General features: G+C 40.8%; 1 protein-coding gene and 1 pseudogene across 3 annotated transcripts in view; both read right to left on the minus strand.

Annotated features, from left to right (window-relative positions):
* Positions 1–9,452: 9,452 nt before the first annotated feature.
* LOC123453948 lies at positions 9,453–9,557 on the minus strand (annotated as a pseudogene).
* Positions 9,558–18,827: 9,270 nt separating this feature from the next.
* Kif27 (kinesin family member 27) overlaps positions 18,828–19,898 on the minus strand; it is a 211,992-nt gene continuing 210,921 nt past the window's right edge. For all 3 annotated transcript variants that reach the window (XM_045131475.1, XM_045131476.1, XM_045131474.1), the window contains one exon: positions 18,828–19,585. In XM_045131475.1, coding sequence (XP_044987410.1) covers positions 19,125–19,585 — 461 coding nt within the window. In that variant the 3' untranslated portion in view covers positions 18,828–19,124. The remainder of the gene's footprint in view (positions 19,586–19,898) is intronic.

A 19,898-nucleotide genomic window follows, 5' to 3' on the forward strand; every position in this document is an offset into this window, starting at 1 on the left:
AGAAAAAAAAAAAAAAAAAAAAGAATATGAGAAATGATGATGTAAAGGTACACAATCTAGAATTTGGCAAATTGATTACTAGAAAGTTAATGTAGATTATTATGAGAGGAATACATGGAACAGAAAGGAGGAGCTGATACACACACACACACACACACACACACACACACACACACACGGTATTTTGTAGCTGGGTGTGGTGGCATAAATCTTTAATCCCAGTACTAGGAAGGATTACTGTGAATTCAAGGCCAGCCTGGGACTATAGAGTGAGTTCCAGGTCAGCCTGGGCTAGAGTGAGACCCTGCCTCAAAAAAGATGTATTTATTTATTTGACACAGAGAAAGAAACAGATATAAAGAGAGTCAGTGTGGGTGTACCAGGCCTCCTGCTACTCTAAATGGAACTCCAGAAATGAACTCTACTTTGTGCATTTGGTTTTATGTGAGTACTGGGGAATCAAACCCAGGTTGGCAAGTTTTGCAAGCAAGCACCTTTCACAGCAGAGCCATTCTCCAGCCCCAAGGAACTGCTTTTCAAAGAAAAGATGATGAATTTAGATTTGGACATCTGAAGGGTTTGAAGGCAGTCATGTACATGTGGTTCCCAAGAACATAGAAATAAAAATTGTGATCCTAGGTAACAAGACTGAGCTGGGAAATAGATTGGAAACTAATCAGCCTAGCAGTAATACTTTCGAAAACAACTTTGCTACTCAAAATGTGCTCAATGGCCCAGTTGCATTTGTATCACCAGTAAGTTTGTTAGAAACACAATCTTGGGCCCCAGCCTGGATCTGTGGAATTGGCTCCTTCAACTTTCCAAAAACTCCAAAAGGTTTGAGAGGTTCAGTTCTAGTTGAGAAGCTAATGGAGAAAAAGGAAAAGGGAAAGGAGGAGAAATAGGCCAAGGCAGGATTATCAAAGCAAGGTAGACTGTAGTTTCACAAAAGTTGGGCAGGGCAGAGCATGGCAGCAATATTCCAAACTACAAAAGTCAGAGTGTAAGGAAAAAAATATATGTTTGCATTTTTTAAAATTTTGTTTATTTATGACAGAGGGAGAAAGAGGCAGAGAGAGAGACAGAGAGAATGGGTGTGCCAGGGCCTCCAGCCACTGCAAACGAACTCCAGATGCGTGCGCCCCCTTGTGCATCTGGTTAACGTGGATCCTGGGGAACTGAGCCTCGAACTGGGATGGAGGAAGAGATATAGAAGGTCTTAGTGAAGTAAGAAACAAGAACATTTTGCAGATGGCTAATTGTACATCACAATGGATAAAATATCTGTGCTCCCAGGAGCCATCCTCTCTTAGTGTGGCCAAGTATTATTTCCAATAGGAAACCAGCAGGAATCATGTCTGCCACTGCTAGGCCAGAGCCTTTGCTGGAACAACACGACTATTTCATGTATCTTCCTTTTGTGCCAGCTAGATCTTGCAGATGGAGCCTTTGGTTTGATTATACAGGTGACTTTCAGTCCCCAGTTTGCAGAGTCACAAGAAAGAAACCTAGATGAAGAGCTGCCCACTTGCCTGGAACACCCAAAGATGATGGGAGCTGCATATACATTTCAGCTGAGTTGGAGACATAACACCTTTAGGTCCTTTTGTTGTAGCAGTTTAACCTCCTCTAGTCAACATGGTTGTTACTGGGAAGTGAGAGGGGAGATAGGGAGAATAAACACACTAGGCAGCATAGAAAGCTTTGTAGTTAGCACTAAGAACTCCCTTCAGGAAGAAGGGCTTCAGTGGAAGAGGATGGGGGAGGAGGGACAAAAGAAGGTAATGGGAAGGGATTATTAGCAAAATACATTATGAACATGTGTGAAAGTTGTCAACAAAAAAAGTTAAAAGAAAGGACCCTCTCTGTGAATAATCATGAATTTCTAGTGATACTGGTCAATGGGTCATACATTTTTCTCCAGTTCATGTGCAGGCACTGTTTGGGCAGTTTGGGCACTACTCAGGACAGAGATGTGGCCAGGAAGGTACAAAGGGGAAAAGGATAGGACAAAGTCATTGAGAACAGAAACAAAAGAAGCATGGTTGGGAGGGAAGATTAAGAGGAGGATGGGGAGCAGACAAAAAGAAGGCAGGGTATCTAGACTGGTGTTTCTGGTCAAATTGAAGAATTGTTGAAACTTGGGTCCTATAGGCTTAAGGAAAAAAAAAATAGTTCAAAGAGTGGAGGGCTTCCCATTAAAATGGGTCTATAGTTGTCAGTAACATCAGGGTAAGGGGATGATCATGAGAATGAGTAAATGAGTGCTATACTTTGACCTTAAGTTTTCCCCAAAGATCTAAAAGCATGACACTATTTGGGAGGTGGTAGAACTGTGAGGAGGTATGGATTAAATAAGAAATCTTTAGGTCTTTGGAGATGTGCCCTAAAAAGAAATCATGGATTCTGTCTTCTACTTCAAGGTCTTTCTCTTCTTCTAAATTTTTTTTTTTTTTTAATTTGAGAGTGACAGACACAGAGAGAAAGACAGATAGTGGGAGAGAGAGAGAATGGGCGCACCAGGGCTTCCAGCCTCTGCAAACGAACTCCAGACGCATGCGCCCCCTTGTGCATCTGGCTAACGTGGGACCTGGGGAACCGAGCCTCGAACCGGGGTCCTTAGGCTTCACAGGCAAGCGCTTAACTGCTAAGCCATCTCTCCAGCCCCAAGGTCTTTCTCTTATCCTGGCTGTGAGGTGAGCCATTTGGGAGGTTGCTCGGTGCTATGATGCTCACCACAGGCCCAAAGCAATGGAGCTAATTAGTCATGTGCTGGGGCCTCAAAACTTTTCAAATTATTAATCTTTTCTTTACAGAAGAGGTATTTGTTGTAACTGACACCACAGGAAGAGGACCCAAGATCCTTTGAATAGGTCAAGGAACTGAGAGGGAGCCAGGGTTTTGAAAGGAACATATCATGCTTTATATATTTTATCTAGCCACACCACATAATGTCTTGATAATAACACATCACATATACAAGAGTGGTCACCTAAGATGGCTGTGTTGTGCTCATCATTTACTTCTAAATATTTCCATTTATGCCTGTAGATTAGTGCTGCTCTCAGCTCTGGCCAGAGAAGCTTTTGTTTGCAGTTGGCATTGACTACTGGGGAAACTCAAAATTTATCAAAGGGCTGAGAATAAATGACTGTAGAGTGCTATTAGCTAAATGAGATATTTGTATTGCACTCTACAAAGGCTCAAGGAACATTGCAAAAGAGGGGGTAGAGTGTCAGAGCCAAATGATGGGGAGGAGTGCTGTGGAATGCTTTCTTCTAAGTATGACATGACCATTGCACTCATGACCTCATGCTGACTGTAGTTACCTACACAATATTGGGCCAGTCAACATTCTGTCATGGATGGTGGAGGAGGACATGAGGCTCCCATTCCTCCCAGGAGAGTTATTTTCCCCGTTAGCTTTTAATAAGATGTTGTATAAATAAACCTCCCACCTATGCTCATGCAGGCAACCCTAATTAAACTCAGTGGGACTCTCTCTCACACACACATATCAACCTAGAAGAGGGACTAGTTGGGATGAAGGAGGAGTTCAGTGGAAGGAGGAAGAGTACGGACAAAAGAAGTTAATGAGGGCTGGAGAGACGGCTTAGCGGTTAAGCGCTTGCCTGTGAAGCCTAAGGACCCCGGTTCGAGGCTCGGTTCCCCAGGTCCCACGTTAGCCAGATGCACAAGGGGGCGCACGTGTCTGGAGTTCATTTGCACAGGCTGGAAGCCCTGGTGCGCCCATTCTCTCTCTCCCTCTATCTGTCTTTCTCTCTGTGTCTGTCGTTCTCAAATAAATAAGTAATTAAAAAAAAGAAGTTAATGAGAGGTGATTATGAACAAAATACATTATATACATTTATAAAAATGTCAGAAAATAAAAGAAGATTATATAGTCTAGGGCTGGGTATGGTAATGCTCACTTGTAATTCCAATACTTGGGAGGTGGAGGCAGGAAGATTATTAATTTGTGGCCAACCTGTGCTACATAGCAAGTTTGAGGCTGGACTTTAGGCTAAATAGCAAGACCTGGTCTCAATCAATCAATCAATCAATCAATAATAATAATAATAAAAACAGCTGGATGCAGTGGCACACACCTTTAATCCCAGAACTCGAGAAGCAGAGGTAGCAGGATTGCCATGAGTTCGAGGCCAGCCTGAGACTACATAGTGAAATCCAGACAAGCCTGAGCTAGAGTGAAACCCTACCCCGAAAAAACAACAATAACAACAACAACAAACCCTGGGCTAGGGAGATGGTTTGGTGGTTAAAGGTGCTTGCTTATAAAACCTGATGACCAAGGTTCAGTTCCCCAGTACCCACATAAAGCCAGATGCACAAAGTAGTACATGCATCTGGACTTCATATGCAGCAGCAAGAAGCCTCAGTGTGTCCATACACATATTCTCTCTCACTACTCAAATAAATAAACAAAAAGATTCATCTTAAAAAAGAAAAAAAACTAAACTATAATAACAAAAATGGATTATATTGGCATGTAGCTATCTTCTCTTATGTTAAGTCCCTCTGTGATGTTTTTACAAGACAGAAATCACTTAATGATGCATTTCTCAGAAAACCACTTTCTTTTACAGGCAATGCCCATCTGTCTGTGTTACAAATCCAACATATGCCAGGTCTTATGGTTCTTGAAAACTTGTCATACTCTCTTCTTTTAATTTTTTTTTTTTTTTTTTACTTTTGGCATTTACAAACACAATTTGTTTTTATTGTGTTCTATCTCCTCACCTACTTCTCTAACCCCATCCCATCCTTCTTCCCCTTGAATTTTTCCGCCCTTATGTTTACATATCACGTATATTCTTTTGCCCATCCATCCTCCCTCTTGTATATATTCACTTCTGATTATCGTTCTATCTTTATAGCTTTTTATATATTTAAGTAGAAACTTTGTATGAACACATCATGTATTAGTGCCATAATTTCCCTCCTCCCTGCCCCCATTCTGTTGAGGGCTCTCCTCAGGGGGATTGCTGGTATTTCCCCTGGGATTGTGGGTTATGAGATGTGACAGCAACAGTAAGTCATTGTAAGGGAGGTGGAGGGCAATGCCTCTGGACATTCCCTTCCACTGTGTGGCTCTTACAATCCCCTCTTCCACAAAATTCCCTGAGCCATGGTGAGTGTGTTTTAAGTCTACCTTAGTGTTGCACTCTCAGCAGTTTCTGGATTTCTACTCTGGTCCATTTTGAGTGTCCTCAGTGTCTGTTTCCATCACGCTGACACTGTTTTTCAGGCTTTCCATTGAAGCAGCAGCATTGCTAATCTTGCCAATTCTTCTGTGGTTTCGCTTGGGCCTTGCCTGATGTGCAAGGGATGGTTTATCTCCTTGGATCTCTATAACCTTCAGTGCAGGAAAACCAGGAGTTGGGGAACCAGGAGCCAAGGAACATGCAGCCCAGACTTACTCACCTCTTTATAGGTTTTATCCACATTTGCTCCCTATATGGCCATACTGATTGATATTACAAGCTAAGAACAGCATATCAGAGAACATGTGGTTTTGGTCTTTTTGAGTTTTCACTTAATGATTCTTTCCAGATCCACCCATTTTCCTGCAAATTTCTTTTTCAAAAATATTTATTTTAAGCTGGGCATGGTGGCACATGCCTTTAATCCCAGCACTAGGGAGGCAGAAGTAGGAGGATCGCTGTGAGTTCGAGGCCACCTGATACTACATAGTGAATTCCAGGTCAGCCTGAGCTAGAGTGAGACCCTACCTCAAAAAACAAAACAAAACAAAACAATATACATACATATATATATAATTTTTTTAAATTTATTTGTGGTCTGGAGAGATGGCTTAGTGGTTAAGCGCTTGCCTGTGAAGCCTAAGGACCCCAGTTTGAGGCTCTATTCCCTGGGCTTGATTCCTAGCAATACAAAAAGTGAAATAAATGAGAGAGAATGAATAAAAATATGTAATACTGAGCAGTATGCTATAAAATATTGAGAAAATTACAGATCATATGAGATGGTTAAAACTAAAAAACACCACCATAAGGCTGGAGAAATGGCTTAATGGTTAAGCGCTTGCCTGTGTAGCCTAAGGACCCCAGTTCTAGGCTTGATTCCCCAGGACCCACATTAGCCAGACGCACAAGGGGGCACACACATCTGGAATTCATTTGCAGTGGCTGGAGGCCCTGGCATGCCCATTCTGTCTCTCTATCTGCCTTTTTCTCTCTGTCTGTTGCTCTCAAATAAATAAATAAAAATAAATGAAAAAAAAAAACCACTATAGCATTGTGTTACTTAGAAACCTGTAGCTAGATAGCAGAACAACCCTCCTGTTAAGAAGGAAGAATCAATGACAGGTGATAACTCTTGTATCTATTTAACTCAAACCATATATATATAAAACTACATTGAAAAAATTAAAATATTTCCTTTAAGATGGAAAACTAGCCAGGCATACTGGTGCATACCTTTACTCCCAGCACTTGAGAGACAGAGGTAGGAGGATCACTATGAGTCTAAGACTAGCCTAAGTATGACTACATAGAGAATTCCAGGTCATCCTGAGCTAGAGTGAGACCTTACCTTAAAAATATTTTTTTTAAAAAAAGGAAAATTAATGGTGAGAGGAAGAAAAGGTTGAATTATCATGAAATATCACTTTCAATTTAAACACGACACTGCTAATCACCCTACATTAATACTAATATTTTAAATAGGAAGAATTCTGGTTTAGCACATTTTTAGTTGAGGCAAAGTCTTGTTGTAATCTAGGCTAGCATTCCTATGTAGCTGATGCTGGCCTTGAACTTGCTACCCTTCCCAAATGTTATAGGCCTGCAACATCATGTCTGCTTGGTTAGTACTTTAAAAGTAACTATTTCAAGAAAATCACATATATTGAGGAACTAAGAGCCATTTTTTATTCTACCTTCATACAGTACAATGCACAAAAGAAATGTGAATGTTGCTTCTTAGTATTCTGATTGACTATTTTCTTTCCCTGCCCTCACTGTTGTATTACTTATAGCATGCTATTTTTTTTAAAATTTTTATTTATTTTTATTTATTTATTTGAGAGAGACAGACACAGAGAGAAAGACAGATAGAGGGAGAGAGAGAGAATGGGCCAGGGCTTCCAGCCTCTGCAAACGAACTCCAGATGCGTGCGCCCCCTTGTGCATCTGGCTAACGTGGGACCTGGGGAACCGAGCCTCGAATGGGGGTCCTTAGGCTTCACAGGCAAGCGCTTAACCACTAAGCCATCTCTCCAGCCCTATAGCATGCTATTTATATGTCACATATTTTATATCATTTACTTGAATTGAAAAATGACCCAAGTATAAATTATGATTCTTTTTTGTTTTTCAAGGTAGGGTTTTGCTCTAGGCCAGGGTGACCTGGAATTCACCTGAAATAGTTTCAGGCTGGCCTTGAACTCACAGCAATCCTTCGACCTCTGCCTCCTGAGTGCTGGGATTAAAGGCATGCACCACCATGCCTGGCTTGAAAGATTATTTTGTACTTTCAATAACTTTTTTTTTTTATTTTAAGCTCTAAGTGAGGTATGTTGTAATGCCAGAACCTGGAAACTGAGGCAGGAGGATCATGAGTCCTAGATCAACCTCTGCTCCATAGTGAGACCCTGTCTCAAAGAAAGATAGTTACTCCCCCCAAATATATCTTCCTTAGGAGTCTGGCAGTAATTAAAACTGATGTATTTATATAGATAGATAATACTATATTATAATTTATACATAATGTTTTGTTCAGTGAGATTTTAACTCTCTTCTGGTGTTTTTTACATCCTTTAAACGATTTCTGAAATAAAATATTTGTGTGAGCAAAAGTAAACCAGTACAACTATGTAAACTGTAAAGAAAAAGATTGCAACAGGCAATCTATAGCCTTCAGATATTTACTACACCCATTGTGATCCAAATCTCGTCACCAACACCATCGCTATCACCCAGTCATCAGCAGTACTATTCTGAGCCACAGTGAACCCACCTAGCCACTGGACTGCTTTGTACTTCTTAGACTCTGTGCTATGACTAACCCAAAACATCCAACTCTTTTATTTATGTTTTTTATTTTATTTTTAATTATTATTATATTAACATATTTTGTATGGATACATCATGTATTGGTAACCTCTTTTCCTTTGTCCCTGCCCCCATTCCACTGGGGACCCTACTCAGTGGAGTTTCAGGTGTTCCCTGTGGGGTTGTGGGTCATGCATTGTGGGAGCAGCAGTCAGTTATCTTTGGGGGGAGGGAATGCCTCTGGGCATGAGGTTTCAACTTATGGCTCTTACAATCTTTCCGCTCCCTCTTCCACAAAATTCCCTGAAGCCATGGTGGATGAGTTTTAAGTGATGAGCTCATAGGAGCCTCTGGATCTCTGCTTTGGTAAGTGTTGCATACACTCAGGGTCAGTCTCTTTCAAGCTGGCACTGATTATCAGAATGGCATGGGAGCAGCACTCTTTCTCATTCCCCATTCAGCTGTGGCTTGGCTGAAGTGCGAGGAGTAGTTTATCTTCTTGGGTCTTGCTACCTTTTGAACAAGAACAGATTTTTCAGTAGAGAGTGAAGTCAGCATAGTTTAAATGGGATAAGCATTATTAATTTAGGGAAAATTTGATGTATGCAACCCCTTTTTTTAGCCAAAGACTAGTGAGAGCTTGACACTGGAGAGCATAATCTTTGTCTCTACAGGATTCTGACCTTGTTCCCAATTCCAGATATGGGTTTCTTTACACTAAGCAGATACTTTAGGCAATCAGAAAGCTATTGGTTATCCACCAAAGCTGTGTGCCACTATTGCACTGGTGTGTACATTCTGTTAGGATGTTTGCTTTTGAGTAGCTTAGACCTCTGGTTGCTCAGACTGTTTTTGGCCACTTTCCCCCAGTAGTTATGTAGCGCTTTCCAAGACTGGGACTGGCTCTCTTCTGGATTCCAGCCAGGACTCTCCATAACCCAGATGTTAGAAGCATAACATAACATAGCACAGCACAGCACAGCACAGCACAGCACAGCACAGCATAACATAGAGATGTTAGCAGCATATGGTATCTTTAGCAATAGGGTCTTACCTTGTGCCTCAGGTTGGTAATCAAGTGCTTTAACAGAAACCTGTCTTGTTTTGGGGACTTCTTAGATCTCTCCAATCAACAGCTCATTGTGGGTGGCAACAGATTTCTGGTACTGGGAGTTACAGGCCAGAAACCAAAACAATTTAAAAAAAAAAACAAAACAGTGTCAGGGGCTGGAGAGATGATTTAGCAGTTAAGGCATTTGGCTGCAAAGCCAAAGGATACCGGTTCGATTCTCCAAGACCCACATAAGCCAGATGCACAAGGGACTACATGCATCTGAACTTCATTTGCAGTGGCTGGAGGCCGTGATGAGCCCATTCTCTCCATCCCCCCCTCAAATAAATAAATAAAATATTTTTGAAAAACAGTGGTCAGGTGCCACAAAATAGGTGGCAATGCCTTAACTGTGTGCAGGCTGACCTTTGTCAAGGGGAGTGCTAACTGTCTCTCCTTTCATACAACACTATTTATTGTTGTTTTTCTTTTTGAGGTAGGGTCTCACTTTAGCTCAGGCTGATCTGCAATTTATTATGTAGACTCAAGCTGGCCTCAAACTCACAGCAATCCTCCTCTGCCTCCCAAATGCTGGGATTAAAGGTGTGTACCACCAAGCCCAGCCCAGCACTTATTTATACTTTTCCAAGGCCAGTTTCACGTTCTATCTATTTTAGCACAATTTAAAAGTGGTTTGGAAGCCAAGTGTGGTGGTGCACTCCTTTAATCCCAGCATTTGGGAGGCAGAGGTGGGAGAATCACTGTGAGCTGGAGGCCACCCTAAGACTGCCTAATGAATTCCAGGTCAGCCTGATCAAAACCCAACCTACAACAAAAAAAGGTTTAGAAACAAAGGAAGATACCCTTCCCTTACTCCCATTATACTTTGTTTTTACTAGGCTTTTTATATTGCTGCTTACATTATGAGCCCCATCAAGACAGAAACAGTCTATTTTGCTTACTGATACATTACTAATAAGGTCAGGTTCATTGTTGCATAAAAATGGTGGTTTGATAAACATATCCAAAGTCACTGTTGGGATTTTCTTTTCTCAATAGACTATATGCTCCTTGACATGTGGGTAAGCTATAAAACTTTGCTTCTTTTAACATATGACCATACCATAAAGGGCTGCTAAGTGAATTCTTTTAATACACTAGCAATGAAAAGTAAAAAGTAAAATTAAAAAAAAGAAATTTCACTTATAGTCACCAAAAATATTTATGGGGGTAAGGAGATGGCTCAGTTAAGGCGCTTGTCCAGAAAGCCTAATGATCTGAGTTTGATTCTCCAGTACCCACATAAAGCAAGACGTACAAAGTGGCACAGGTATATGGAGTTTATTTTCAGTGGCAAGAGGCCCTGGTGCACCAATTCTCATTTTCTCTCTCTCTCTCACTTTCTTTCTCTGCCAGGCATGGAAGTACATGCCTTTAATCCTAGCATTCAGGAGGCAGAGGTAGGAGGATTTCTGTGAATTTAAGACCGCCCTGAGACTACATAGTAAATTTCAGTTCAGCCTGAGTGAAACTCTGGATAAAACAAAATAAATAAAATAAAAGAAGGTGAAAGGGAAAGGGAGAAAGTGTTTGTCAATCATGTATCTGATAAGAGATTTGTGTTTTACAATTCAACAATGAAATAATGAATTTAAGTTGAGAACAGATTTGAAGGCATTTCTCCAAAAATACAGTCAAGAAGCACATGAAAAGATGCTGTCATTACTTAGGAAAATATAACTCAAATATAACCATCTATCCAATAAGGTGCTTGCCTTCCAAGCATGAGGACCTTGCATAATCAGAACCCACATAATCCTTAGGGATTAAACTAAGTGAGGCAAACCAGGGTCAGAAAGCCAAACACTACATGTTTAGATTTGTAGGTGAGTTCGAGTAAAAATCAGTAATACAGGCCAGGAAGCTAGAAAGTGGCTATGGGGGCAGGGGAGGCCTTAAGAGGAGTGTATTATAGATATGTAAGTAGAGGGGCAGAATACTAGGGGTGAAATGGTCTAAGAGTGGTCAGGGGAGGGGATGGAGGAGAGAAGGGGTAGGAGAAGAGTTAATCAAAATTTAAGATGTTATGAATAAGTCATATGTAAACCTATTTCTTTGCTAGCTAATAATATATGTTTAAAAAACAAAACAAAATGGGTGTGGTGGTACAAGCCTTAAATCCCAGAACTCAGAAGACACCTAGGAGGATAACTGTGAGTCCAAGGCCATAGCCTGGGCTAGAGTGAGACTCTACCTAAAAAAAAAAAAAAAAGAGGGAGAGAGAGAATGGGGGCTGGAGAGATGGCTTAGTAGTTAAGGCACTTGCTGGCAAAGCCAAAGGCCTTCCCTAGTACCCAAGTAAAGCCAGAAGCACAAGGTGGTGCATGTATCTGGAGTTCATTTGTAGTGGCTAGAGGCTCTGGTGTGTCCATTCTTTCTCTTAAATAAATAAAATAAATTTTTAAAGAGAGTGGGCAGATATCCTGTGAATATAGATAATGTTCATTACAAGAAGCCATAGGTTATTATTAGAAAAATTTCAGTGCTGGGGTGGGATACTTTCTGGTGAGTTGTTGGCCAGGGAGGCCCCCATGCCCTTAAAACATTACATCTATTGCCAAGGTTCTTGGTTGCCCACCAGAACTAGATGGTAAGACCCTATTGCTGAATACTACATGTTTGGCTGCAGGTCACTCAGAAATCAAGCTGGAGCTGAGCTAGAAGCCTCTTCCCTATTTTACCAACTGTCAGGATACTGGAAAGTCCTGTGACCTACTGGGAGAGAAAAGTCATCAACAGTCTTAACCAGCAGTGGACACTACAAGCTTTATGGCTGAAGAGTCAGGCCAAATGTACCAACTGGTGCAATGGTGTCATGTCTGTTATGGAAGAAACCAACTGTTCTCTGATTGGACTTGATGCCTGCTCCACGGGAGGGAATTCCTGCCCAGTATGGAAAACTTAAACTGAAAGCCTATGGCTGGGGAGGTTATAACCCCTGGGCAGGGAGAGCTACTAACGTTGTCTTGATAAATGGATTTACTATGCCAACCAAACTGTCCTGTCTATGTCACTATCACTTTTGGTTAGAGAAGTTTCTCTTTTCAGATGGTAGTGACCACCATTGTGACTCAAAATTCACATAAGTGCTAAAGAGAAGTCACAGTGGAGTGCTGAGCACTAAATGAGACATCTCTATCATACACTCCAAGGCCCAGTGACCATTGTAGAAGAGCCAAAGGAAGGGAGGAAGAGGAGGAGTGCTTACAATACTATCTTCCAGACATAAAATAACCTTGAAATTCATGACCTCACAGTGGCTGATGCTACCAACACAAGACCTGCATGATAGGAGATAAAAAAAAAATGATGACATCAAAATAGAAGAGAGACTAGCTGGAAAGAAGAAGGGATTCATTGGTGGTGGGGGACTTAGAAGGGGGAAAAGAGAAAGTGGTGAGAGGAGATTATGATCATGGCATATTGTCTACATATATGGAAATTGTCAATAAAAAAGCTTAAAATATTTCATATCTAGTATGAATACATAACAAAGAGAATACACTAAAATTAATTATATACCTTAATTTAATAAATATTATGCAAATTATATCTCAATTTTTAATGAAGTAATTCAAATTTGGAATAAATCCTAAGCAATTGTATAGGTCAAAGAAGTAGAGCACTACACCTTGTTAGCAAAGGAAATAATGGCTTAGTGAGTCCATCAGTGTCTTCTTCCCATCAAAAGTGGTTGGAAATTTACAATCCAGCACTCAGGAGGCTGAAGCAGGAGGATGATGAATTCAAGGTCAGTTTGGACCTCATACTAAATCCCAGGCATAGGCTATACTGTGTAACCTGATCTCAAAAAAATACATACATACACTCACACCCACACCCAGATCTGGCCTAATGTGACTTCTGCCTCCAGATAGTTCATGATGCTTGCTCCTTATATACAGCCACACAGATGCATTGGCTGTTTGAAAAGCAATGGTTTTTGTTAGTGAATTTTCAGATTCATGAGCTAAGAAACATTTTTTAAACTTTTTAATATTTTATTTATTTGAGAAAGAGGGAGAGAGAAAGAAATGGGTCTCTAGCCACTGCAAATTAACTCCAGATGCGCCTTGCACATCTGGCTTTTGTGGGTACTGACGAACCAAACCTGGGTCTTTGGGCTTCACAGGCAAGCACCTTAACCATTAACCCATCTGTGGTGGTTTGATTCAGGTGTCCCCCATAAACTTAGGTATTCTGAATGCTAGGTCCCTAGCTGATAGCAATTTGGAAATTAAAGCCTTCTGGAGGCAGTGCATTGTTGAGGGCTGGCTTATGGGTATTATGGCCAGTTTTCCCTTGTCAGTGTTTGGCACACTCTCCTATTGTCCACCTGATGTTGGTAAGGAGGTGATGTCCACCTTCTGGTCATACCATTGCTTCCCCCCAGCCATCATGGAGCTTCCCCTTGAGCCTATAAGCTGAAATAAACCCATTTTTTCCCCACAAGCTGCTCTTGGTTGGCTGCAACACCATCTCTCCAGCCCAGAAACATATTTCTATATAAAAAGCACTCCTAATTCTGTGCTCTTACATTAATTACTAGACTGTAAATTCCTTGAGGAATAGGGTTATTCTCAGATCTCTTGGCAAAAATAAAAGGTTAATTGAAAACAAAACACAAAAACCCTACAAATTAAAAACATATTAACATTTCTTTGTTTATATCTGAGGCTCTAGCCAGGCTGACCTGGAATTCACTATGTAATCTCAGGGTGGCCTCAAACTCACAACAATCTTCCTACTTTTGCCTCCCAAGTGCTGGGATTAAAGGTGTGTGCCACCACACCCAGCCATATATATACACTTCTAGCTTTTGCTTACAGATGCTCTTTTGTGGTATTTTCAGAAAATAAATAGCTACCACTGTGCTCAACCCTGACAAAGTGCACTGAAGTCTTGTAATGGCCTTGTCCTAAAGGGTTCCAGGATAGCTATGACCTCCCAGTTATCTCAAACAATCTTATAGCTAGCTTACTTGCTCATAGGGGCTACTGAATTTTGTTTGTAACTTTTTTTCTTTAAATTTTTATTCGAGATAGACAGAGGGGAGGGGAATGGGTATGTCAGGGCCTCTAGCCATTGCAAATGAACTCCAGATGCATGTGTCACCTTGTGCATCTGGCTTATGTGGGACCTGGAGAATCGAACCTGGGCCCTTATCTTTACAGGCAAGCACCTTAACCATTAAGCCATCTCTCCAGCCCATTGCTTATAATTTCTTTTTTTTTAAATTTTTATTAACATTTTCCATGATTATAAAATATATCCCATGATAATTCCCTCCCTCCCCACCCCCACACTTTCCCATTTGAAATTCCAATCTCCATCATTGTTTTGTTTTTTTTTGAAGTAGGGTCCAACTCCAGCCCAGGTTAACCTGGAATTCACTATATAGTCCCAGGGAAGCCTCAAACTCATGGCAAGCCTATCTCTGCCTCCTAAATGATGGGATTAAAGGTGCGTGCTACCATGCCCAGCTTGTTTATAAATTTTAAACTTTTAATGGACAACCTCCATACATATAAACAATGTACCCTGATCATAGTCCCCTCCTACCATCCTCTTTTGTCTGGCCTCTGAATTTTCTAATAAACCTAAGGTGACCCCAGTTGTCACTAGGAAGAGCCAATCTTTCTAATTGCCTCCCAGTGCACAGAATCCTTCTGCCAGCAGGTGCTATTACCCTTAAAGTCTTGGCCTCGTTGATTATTTTGACTGCTCAAGTTGGAATTGCTTGGCTCCAAATAGAGACTAAACATTTAACATTGAAGATAAATGTAAACTAATGGGAATGAGCTAGGATCTAATTCTCATCCTTGTATCTGGTAGTTGAGAGGAACCCATACTCAATGGAGGCTGTCTTTGCTGTTTATCAGATCATATGCCACTATATGGAACAGAACTCCTCAGCTTTAAGAAAAGTCATTTCCTAGTAATGCTTCAGTAATTCAAACAGAACTTTTCCAAATGAAAGAAGTGGAAAGATAGCCAAAAACTAGTGGTCAAAACCCCAGTAAGTGCCAGGCGTGGTGGCATACACCTTTAATCACATCACTCGGGAGGCAGAGACAGGAGGATCACTGAGCTCGGGGCCACCCTGAGACTACATAAGGAATTCCAGCTTGGGCTACAGTGAGACCCTACCTTGAAAAAAAAAAGTAAATATATATTCTTTCACTCAGATTTCAAGGATAATCACAAAACATGACTTATACCTAAAAATAGATTCAACTCTTTAAATATTTTCCTGAGAAACTAGAGAATACTGTAATTTCTGTTGCTAGGACATATGACTAAATCAATTCCTATAGAAAATGTTTGTGTGTGCCAAATCAACTCATTTTCACAGTTATGGAAACCTTAAAATTTCATCATAAACATATATTAATATGCTTTTGTGTATCTGGCAAAGTTATTATATGGTTTCCCATATGGTAATTTAAAATATCCATTTCCAAGCTGGGTGTGATAGCACATGCCTTTAATCCCAGCTCTTGGGAGGCAGAGGTAGGAGGATTGCCAGGAGTTCAAGGCTACCCTGCGACTATATACATAGTGAAATCTAGGTCAGCCTGGGCTAGAGTGAGACCCTACCTCAAAAAACAAAACAAACCAACAAGAAATCCATTTCCTTCTCAATAAATTCAAGTAATCAAGTATTTAAGATGAGCTGAAAGAAGTCAGTGAAAAGCTGTAGCTGAGTTCCACCATCTTCCCTTAGAGAGCAGACACTTTGTCTTTACAAAAAAGAAAGAAAGAAAGAAAGGAAGGAAGGAAGGAAGGAAGGAAGGAAGGAAGGAAGGAAGGAAGGAAGGAAGGAAGGAAGGAAGGAAGGAAGCAGGCAGGCAAGCAAGCTCTCCAGGGAGCTGGAGAGGTAGCTAAGTGCCGTCTACTGACCCCAGTTCAATGCTCTAGTACCCAAGTAAAGACAGATGCACAAAGTGGCACATGCATCTGCAGCTCATCTGCAGCAGCTAGAGGCCCTGGCACACCCATTCTCTCTCCTCTCTTTCTCCCTGCAAATAAATAAATAAATAAATATTTTAAAAAACCTTCAGGTTGTGATATAGTTTGACCAGGAAGTGCTTGCTTGGAACACACAAGGCCATAGGTTTGATTCCACCCCCCCCAAACATAAATAAATCTAAGCAAATCAAGCTAACAATATTTACTTATTTGGACTTGAAAAATTATACTTTGTTTTTCATATACTGTAATAAATTTGAACATACAATAAAACACATGAATAGTTATTGGGGGCACATGCCTTTACTCCCAGCACTCAGAAGCAGAGGTGGAATGATCGCTGTGAGTTCAAGGCCAGTCCAAGACTACATAGTGAATTCCAGGTCAGCCTGGGCTAGAATGAGACCCTATCTCAAAAAAAAAAAAAAGAACTTCCTGGGGCTTGAGAGATGACTTACCAGAAAAGCTACAGAGTGAGTTCCAGGTCAGCCTGTGCTAGAGTGAGACACTACCTTGAAAAACAAACAAGCAAGAATAATAATGACGAAAAATCATTCCACTAAATGCTGTTGACAGAGGTACAGAACCACAGAGGACTTGGAAGCATTCTTGTGGGCCAATTTCAATGGCTGAGTGAACTGCTGACACTAGAACTGACCCCTAACTGAGGTGTTTAACTCCATTATTGCTCACCCATCCTCATCTTATATAATAAGTCTTATATAAATTATAAATTAATACAACATTACTGCTATAGATTAATATAAACAAGGCAACAGCTAGTGACAAGAGAGTCCACAAAACTGAACACCATTGTGCATGTTTGCTGAGCCCTTGGGCCTTGTGTATATGAGAATATGAATAACTGAGGAACCAAACCATACATTAACAAAAGTGGGCTGTGGGAGCCAGGCATGATGGAGCATACCTTCAATCCCAGCACTTCATAGGCAGAGGAAGGAGGAAGGAGGATCATTGTGAGTTTGAGGCCAGCCTTGGACTACAGAGTGAGTTCCAGGTCAGTCTGAGCTAGAAGGAGCCTCTACCTCAACAAACAAACACACAAAAAGGCTGCTCCCATGGTGATGGTGGTGGTGAGCTTACCAAGGCTCTGGGTGGACCTCTGGCACTGGGATACATGAAGGAGAGTATGAAAATACCTTCTTCAATATTTTCATCAGCCTGGTTTCCATACTCAAAGCATTTTCCAATTCTGCTACCTGTCACACTATGGAGTTAGGGAAGGAATGAGTATTTACAGAGGTAAAGCCAGTTTTACTTTCTCTTAATTGCATGCTGTGCTCCAGATGGAGATTAAAAAACAAAACAAAACAATGAACAGGTCAGAGAGATGGCTCAGCCATTAAAAGGTACTTGCTTGTAAAGCCTAAAAACCTGGGTTCCATTCTTTAGTAACTACATAAAGCCAAATGCACAAGGTGGTACATGCATCTGGAGTTCCCATTCCCTCTCTCTCTCATTCATTCTACTTGCAAATAAATAAAAATTAAAAAAATACCACAAGTATTTTATATATATGCAAAACTAAAAGCACAATGACAAAATGACAATATTTGCTCTGGGGAGGGTACATTATTTTTGTCTTCTTTATTTTATCATTTATTTTTATTACAAATTTTGTTATATAAACCTCTCAGGCATTGGTCCTATTCCTATCAGGTTATACTTTCCTTTCTTTCTTTCTCTTTTGAGGTAGGGTTCATATTACTTCACGCTTCTTTTCTTTCTTTCTTTCTTTTTTTTTTAGTTTTCAAGGATTATCCCAGACTGACCTGGAACTCATAAAGATCTACCTCTGCCTGCTGCCTGACAGCCTGGCAGGTTTTACTTTAATGGAAGTAATCCTAATTTAAGTCAATCAAAAACAAACAAACAAACAAAGACAAAAAAATGAGGAATGGCTGGGTGTAGTAGGCCACGCCTTTAATCCTAGCATTGGGGAGGCTGTGGGTAGGAGAACTGCAATGTTCAAGCCCAGCACGGAGCTACAGAGTGAGTTCCAAGTCTATAGTGTGGCACTTGTACGAGTAGGGTGAAGACCCAAGGGGAAGAAGAAAAGTTTCGGTGGGAGTAGAAGGGGAAGAAAGAGGGTAACAGCAGGGAGTGGGATCAAAAAGTACTGGGGGGGGGGGCTAGAGAGATGGCTTAGCGCTTAAGGCACTTGCCTGCAAAAACTAAGGAGCCAGGTTCGATTCTCTAGGCCCCATGTGTGCCAGGTGCACAAGGTGGCACATGCATCTGGAGTTCGTTTGCTGTGGCTACAAGCCCTAGCATGCCCATTCTCTCTCTCTCCTCCCTCGCTCTATCTCTAATAAATAAATAAAATTTTTTAAAACTTTCAAAAAAGTATTGTGGGGCTGGAGAGATGGCTTAGCAGTTAAGGAGCTTGCCTGCAAAGCCTAAGGACCCATGTTGACTCTCCAGATCCCACGTTAGCCAGATGCACAAAGGTAAGGCAAGCACAGCACCCCACATGCCCACTAGGTGGTGCAAGTGTCTGGAGTTTGATTGTGGTGGCTGAGGCCCTGGCAGGCCAATTCTCTCTCTCTCTCCCTCCCTTTCTCACCCTAAAAAATAATAATAAATAAAATGTATGAAAATGTCAAAATAAATAAGACAACAACAAAAGTAGCAATATAATATATAATAATAACATAATATATAATAATAATATAATAGTACACATCAACAGACATTTGGTCTTCAAATATACCTGAAAAATAAAAAAATAAAAAGAATATTCCTTGAAAGGAATTTAAGCATCTTAATAAGTGGAAATATTTATGTGTTAGAAGTACTGAAAAAGGGCTGTAAAATGTCCATAATATCCTACAGAAGATATACATCTCTATGGCACACAACATTAGGCCTCCCCTTGTTTCCTTTATCCCAAGCAAAGAGCTAGTAGCTTGAGCTTTAATTTCCTAAGTTAGAAAAGGGAATCTTTTCATATAGTTACTGAAGTAAAAACTATTGTTAAATGCCTAGGTTTTTAAGTCACTATGTTTCCTAGCTACTTCAATGGAATCAGCAATCACTGATCCAACCCCAACTCCAAAACTCGAACGTCGTAATGATAGTTCCAAGGCAGAAATCTGGCGTAATTCTTTGCGACACAATTTTACAGGCTTGACACCATGAGGCTGCACCACATTTCGCAAAGTGGGTATTTGGGGCGATGGTCGGCTGAGAGATTGTGTGACCAGAGTTTTATCTGTTTCATCCTCATTGCTCAACAGTCCACTGGGGGGTGCTAAAGAGTTGCAGTCTGGAGGTGAGTTTGTAGCACAGTCTCCAGCCTTCTGAGGCTGCTGTGTTAGGCCGCTTGAAGAGCTCTCTACTTCTCTTCCACTGAATTTATTTTCAATTTTACATGCCCATTTTAGTTCTTCAGAAAGCACACCTGTCTCTTCTGGGTTTAGGACTCCATTTCCAGCAGCATGATCTAAAAACAATCCCATATCAAAAACTTAGAAGATTATTTCTTCAAAACTAGGTATTGTGATCTTAAGGTTCCAACATAACTACATTATTATCATTCAACATACATGATGCATTTCAGTCGTTAGTCTAATGATTTCTTCCAGACAAACAGATTTATGAATATGAATTACCGATTCACTTAAAAGTCTCCGGCATTCAACTGAAAGCTGGAAAAAGCTGCACTGTATGCAGCCCTATGGGAGACAGACGTCATCAGCAGTGAAAACAGTGGACATGGAAGCCTCAAGTTTGGCCAGACAGGTCAAATGACCAAA

The sequence above is a fragment of the Jaculus jaculus genome, chromosome 12 (genome assembly GCF_020740685.1).
Source record: "Jaculus jaculus isolate mJacJac1 chromosome 12, mJacJac1.mat.Y.cur, whole genome shotgun sequence".
Taxonomy (NCBI): Eukaryota; Metazoa; Chordata; class Mammalia; order Rodentia; family Dipodidae; genus Jaculus; species Jaculus jaculus.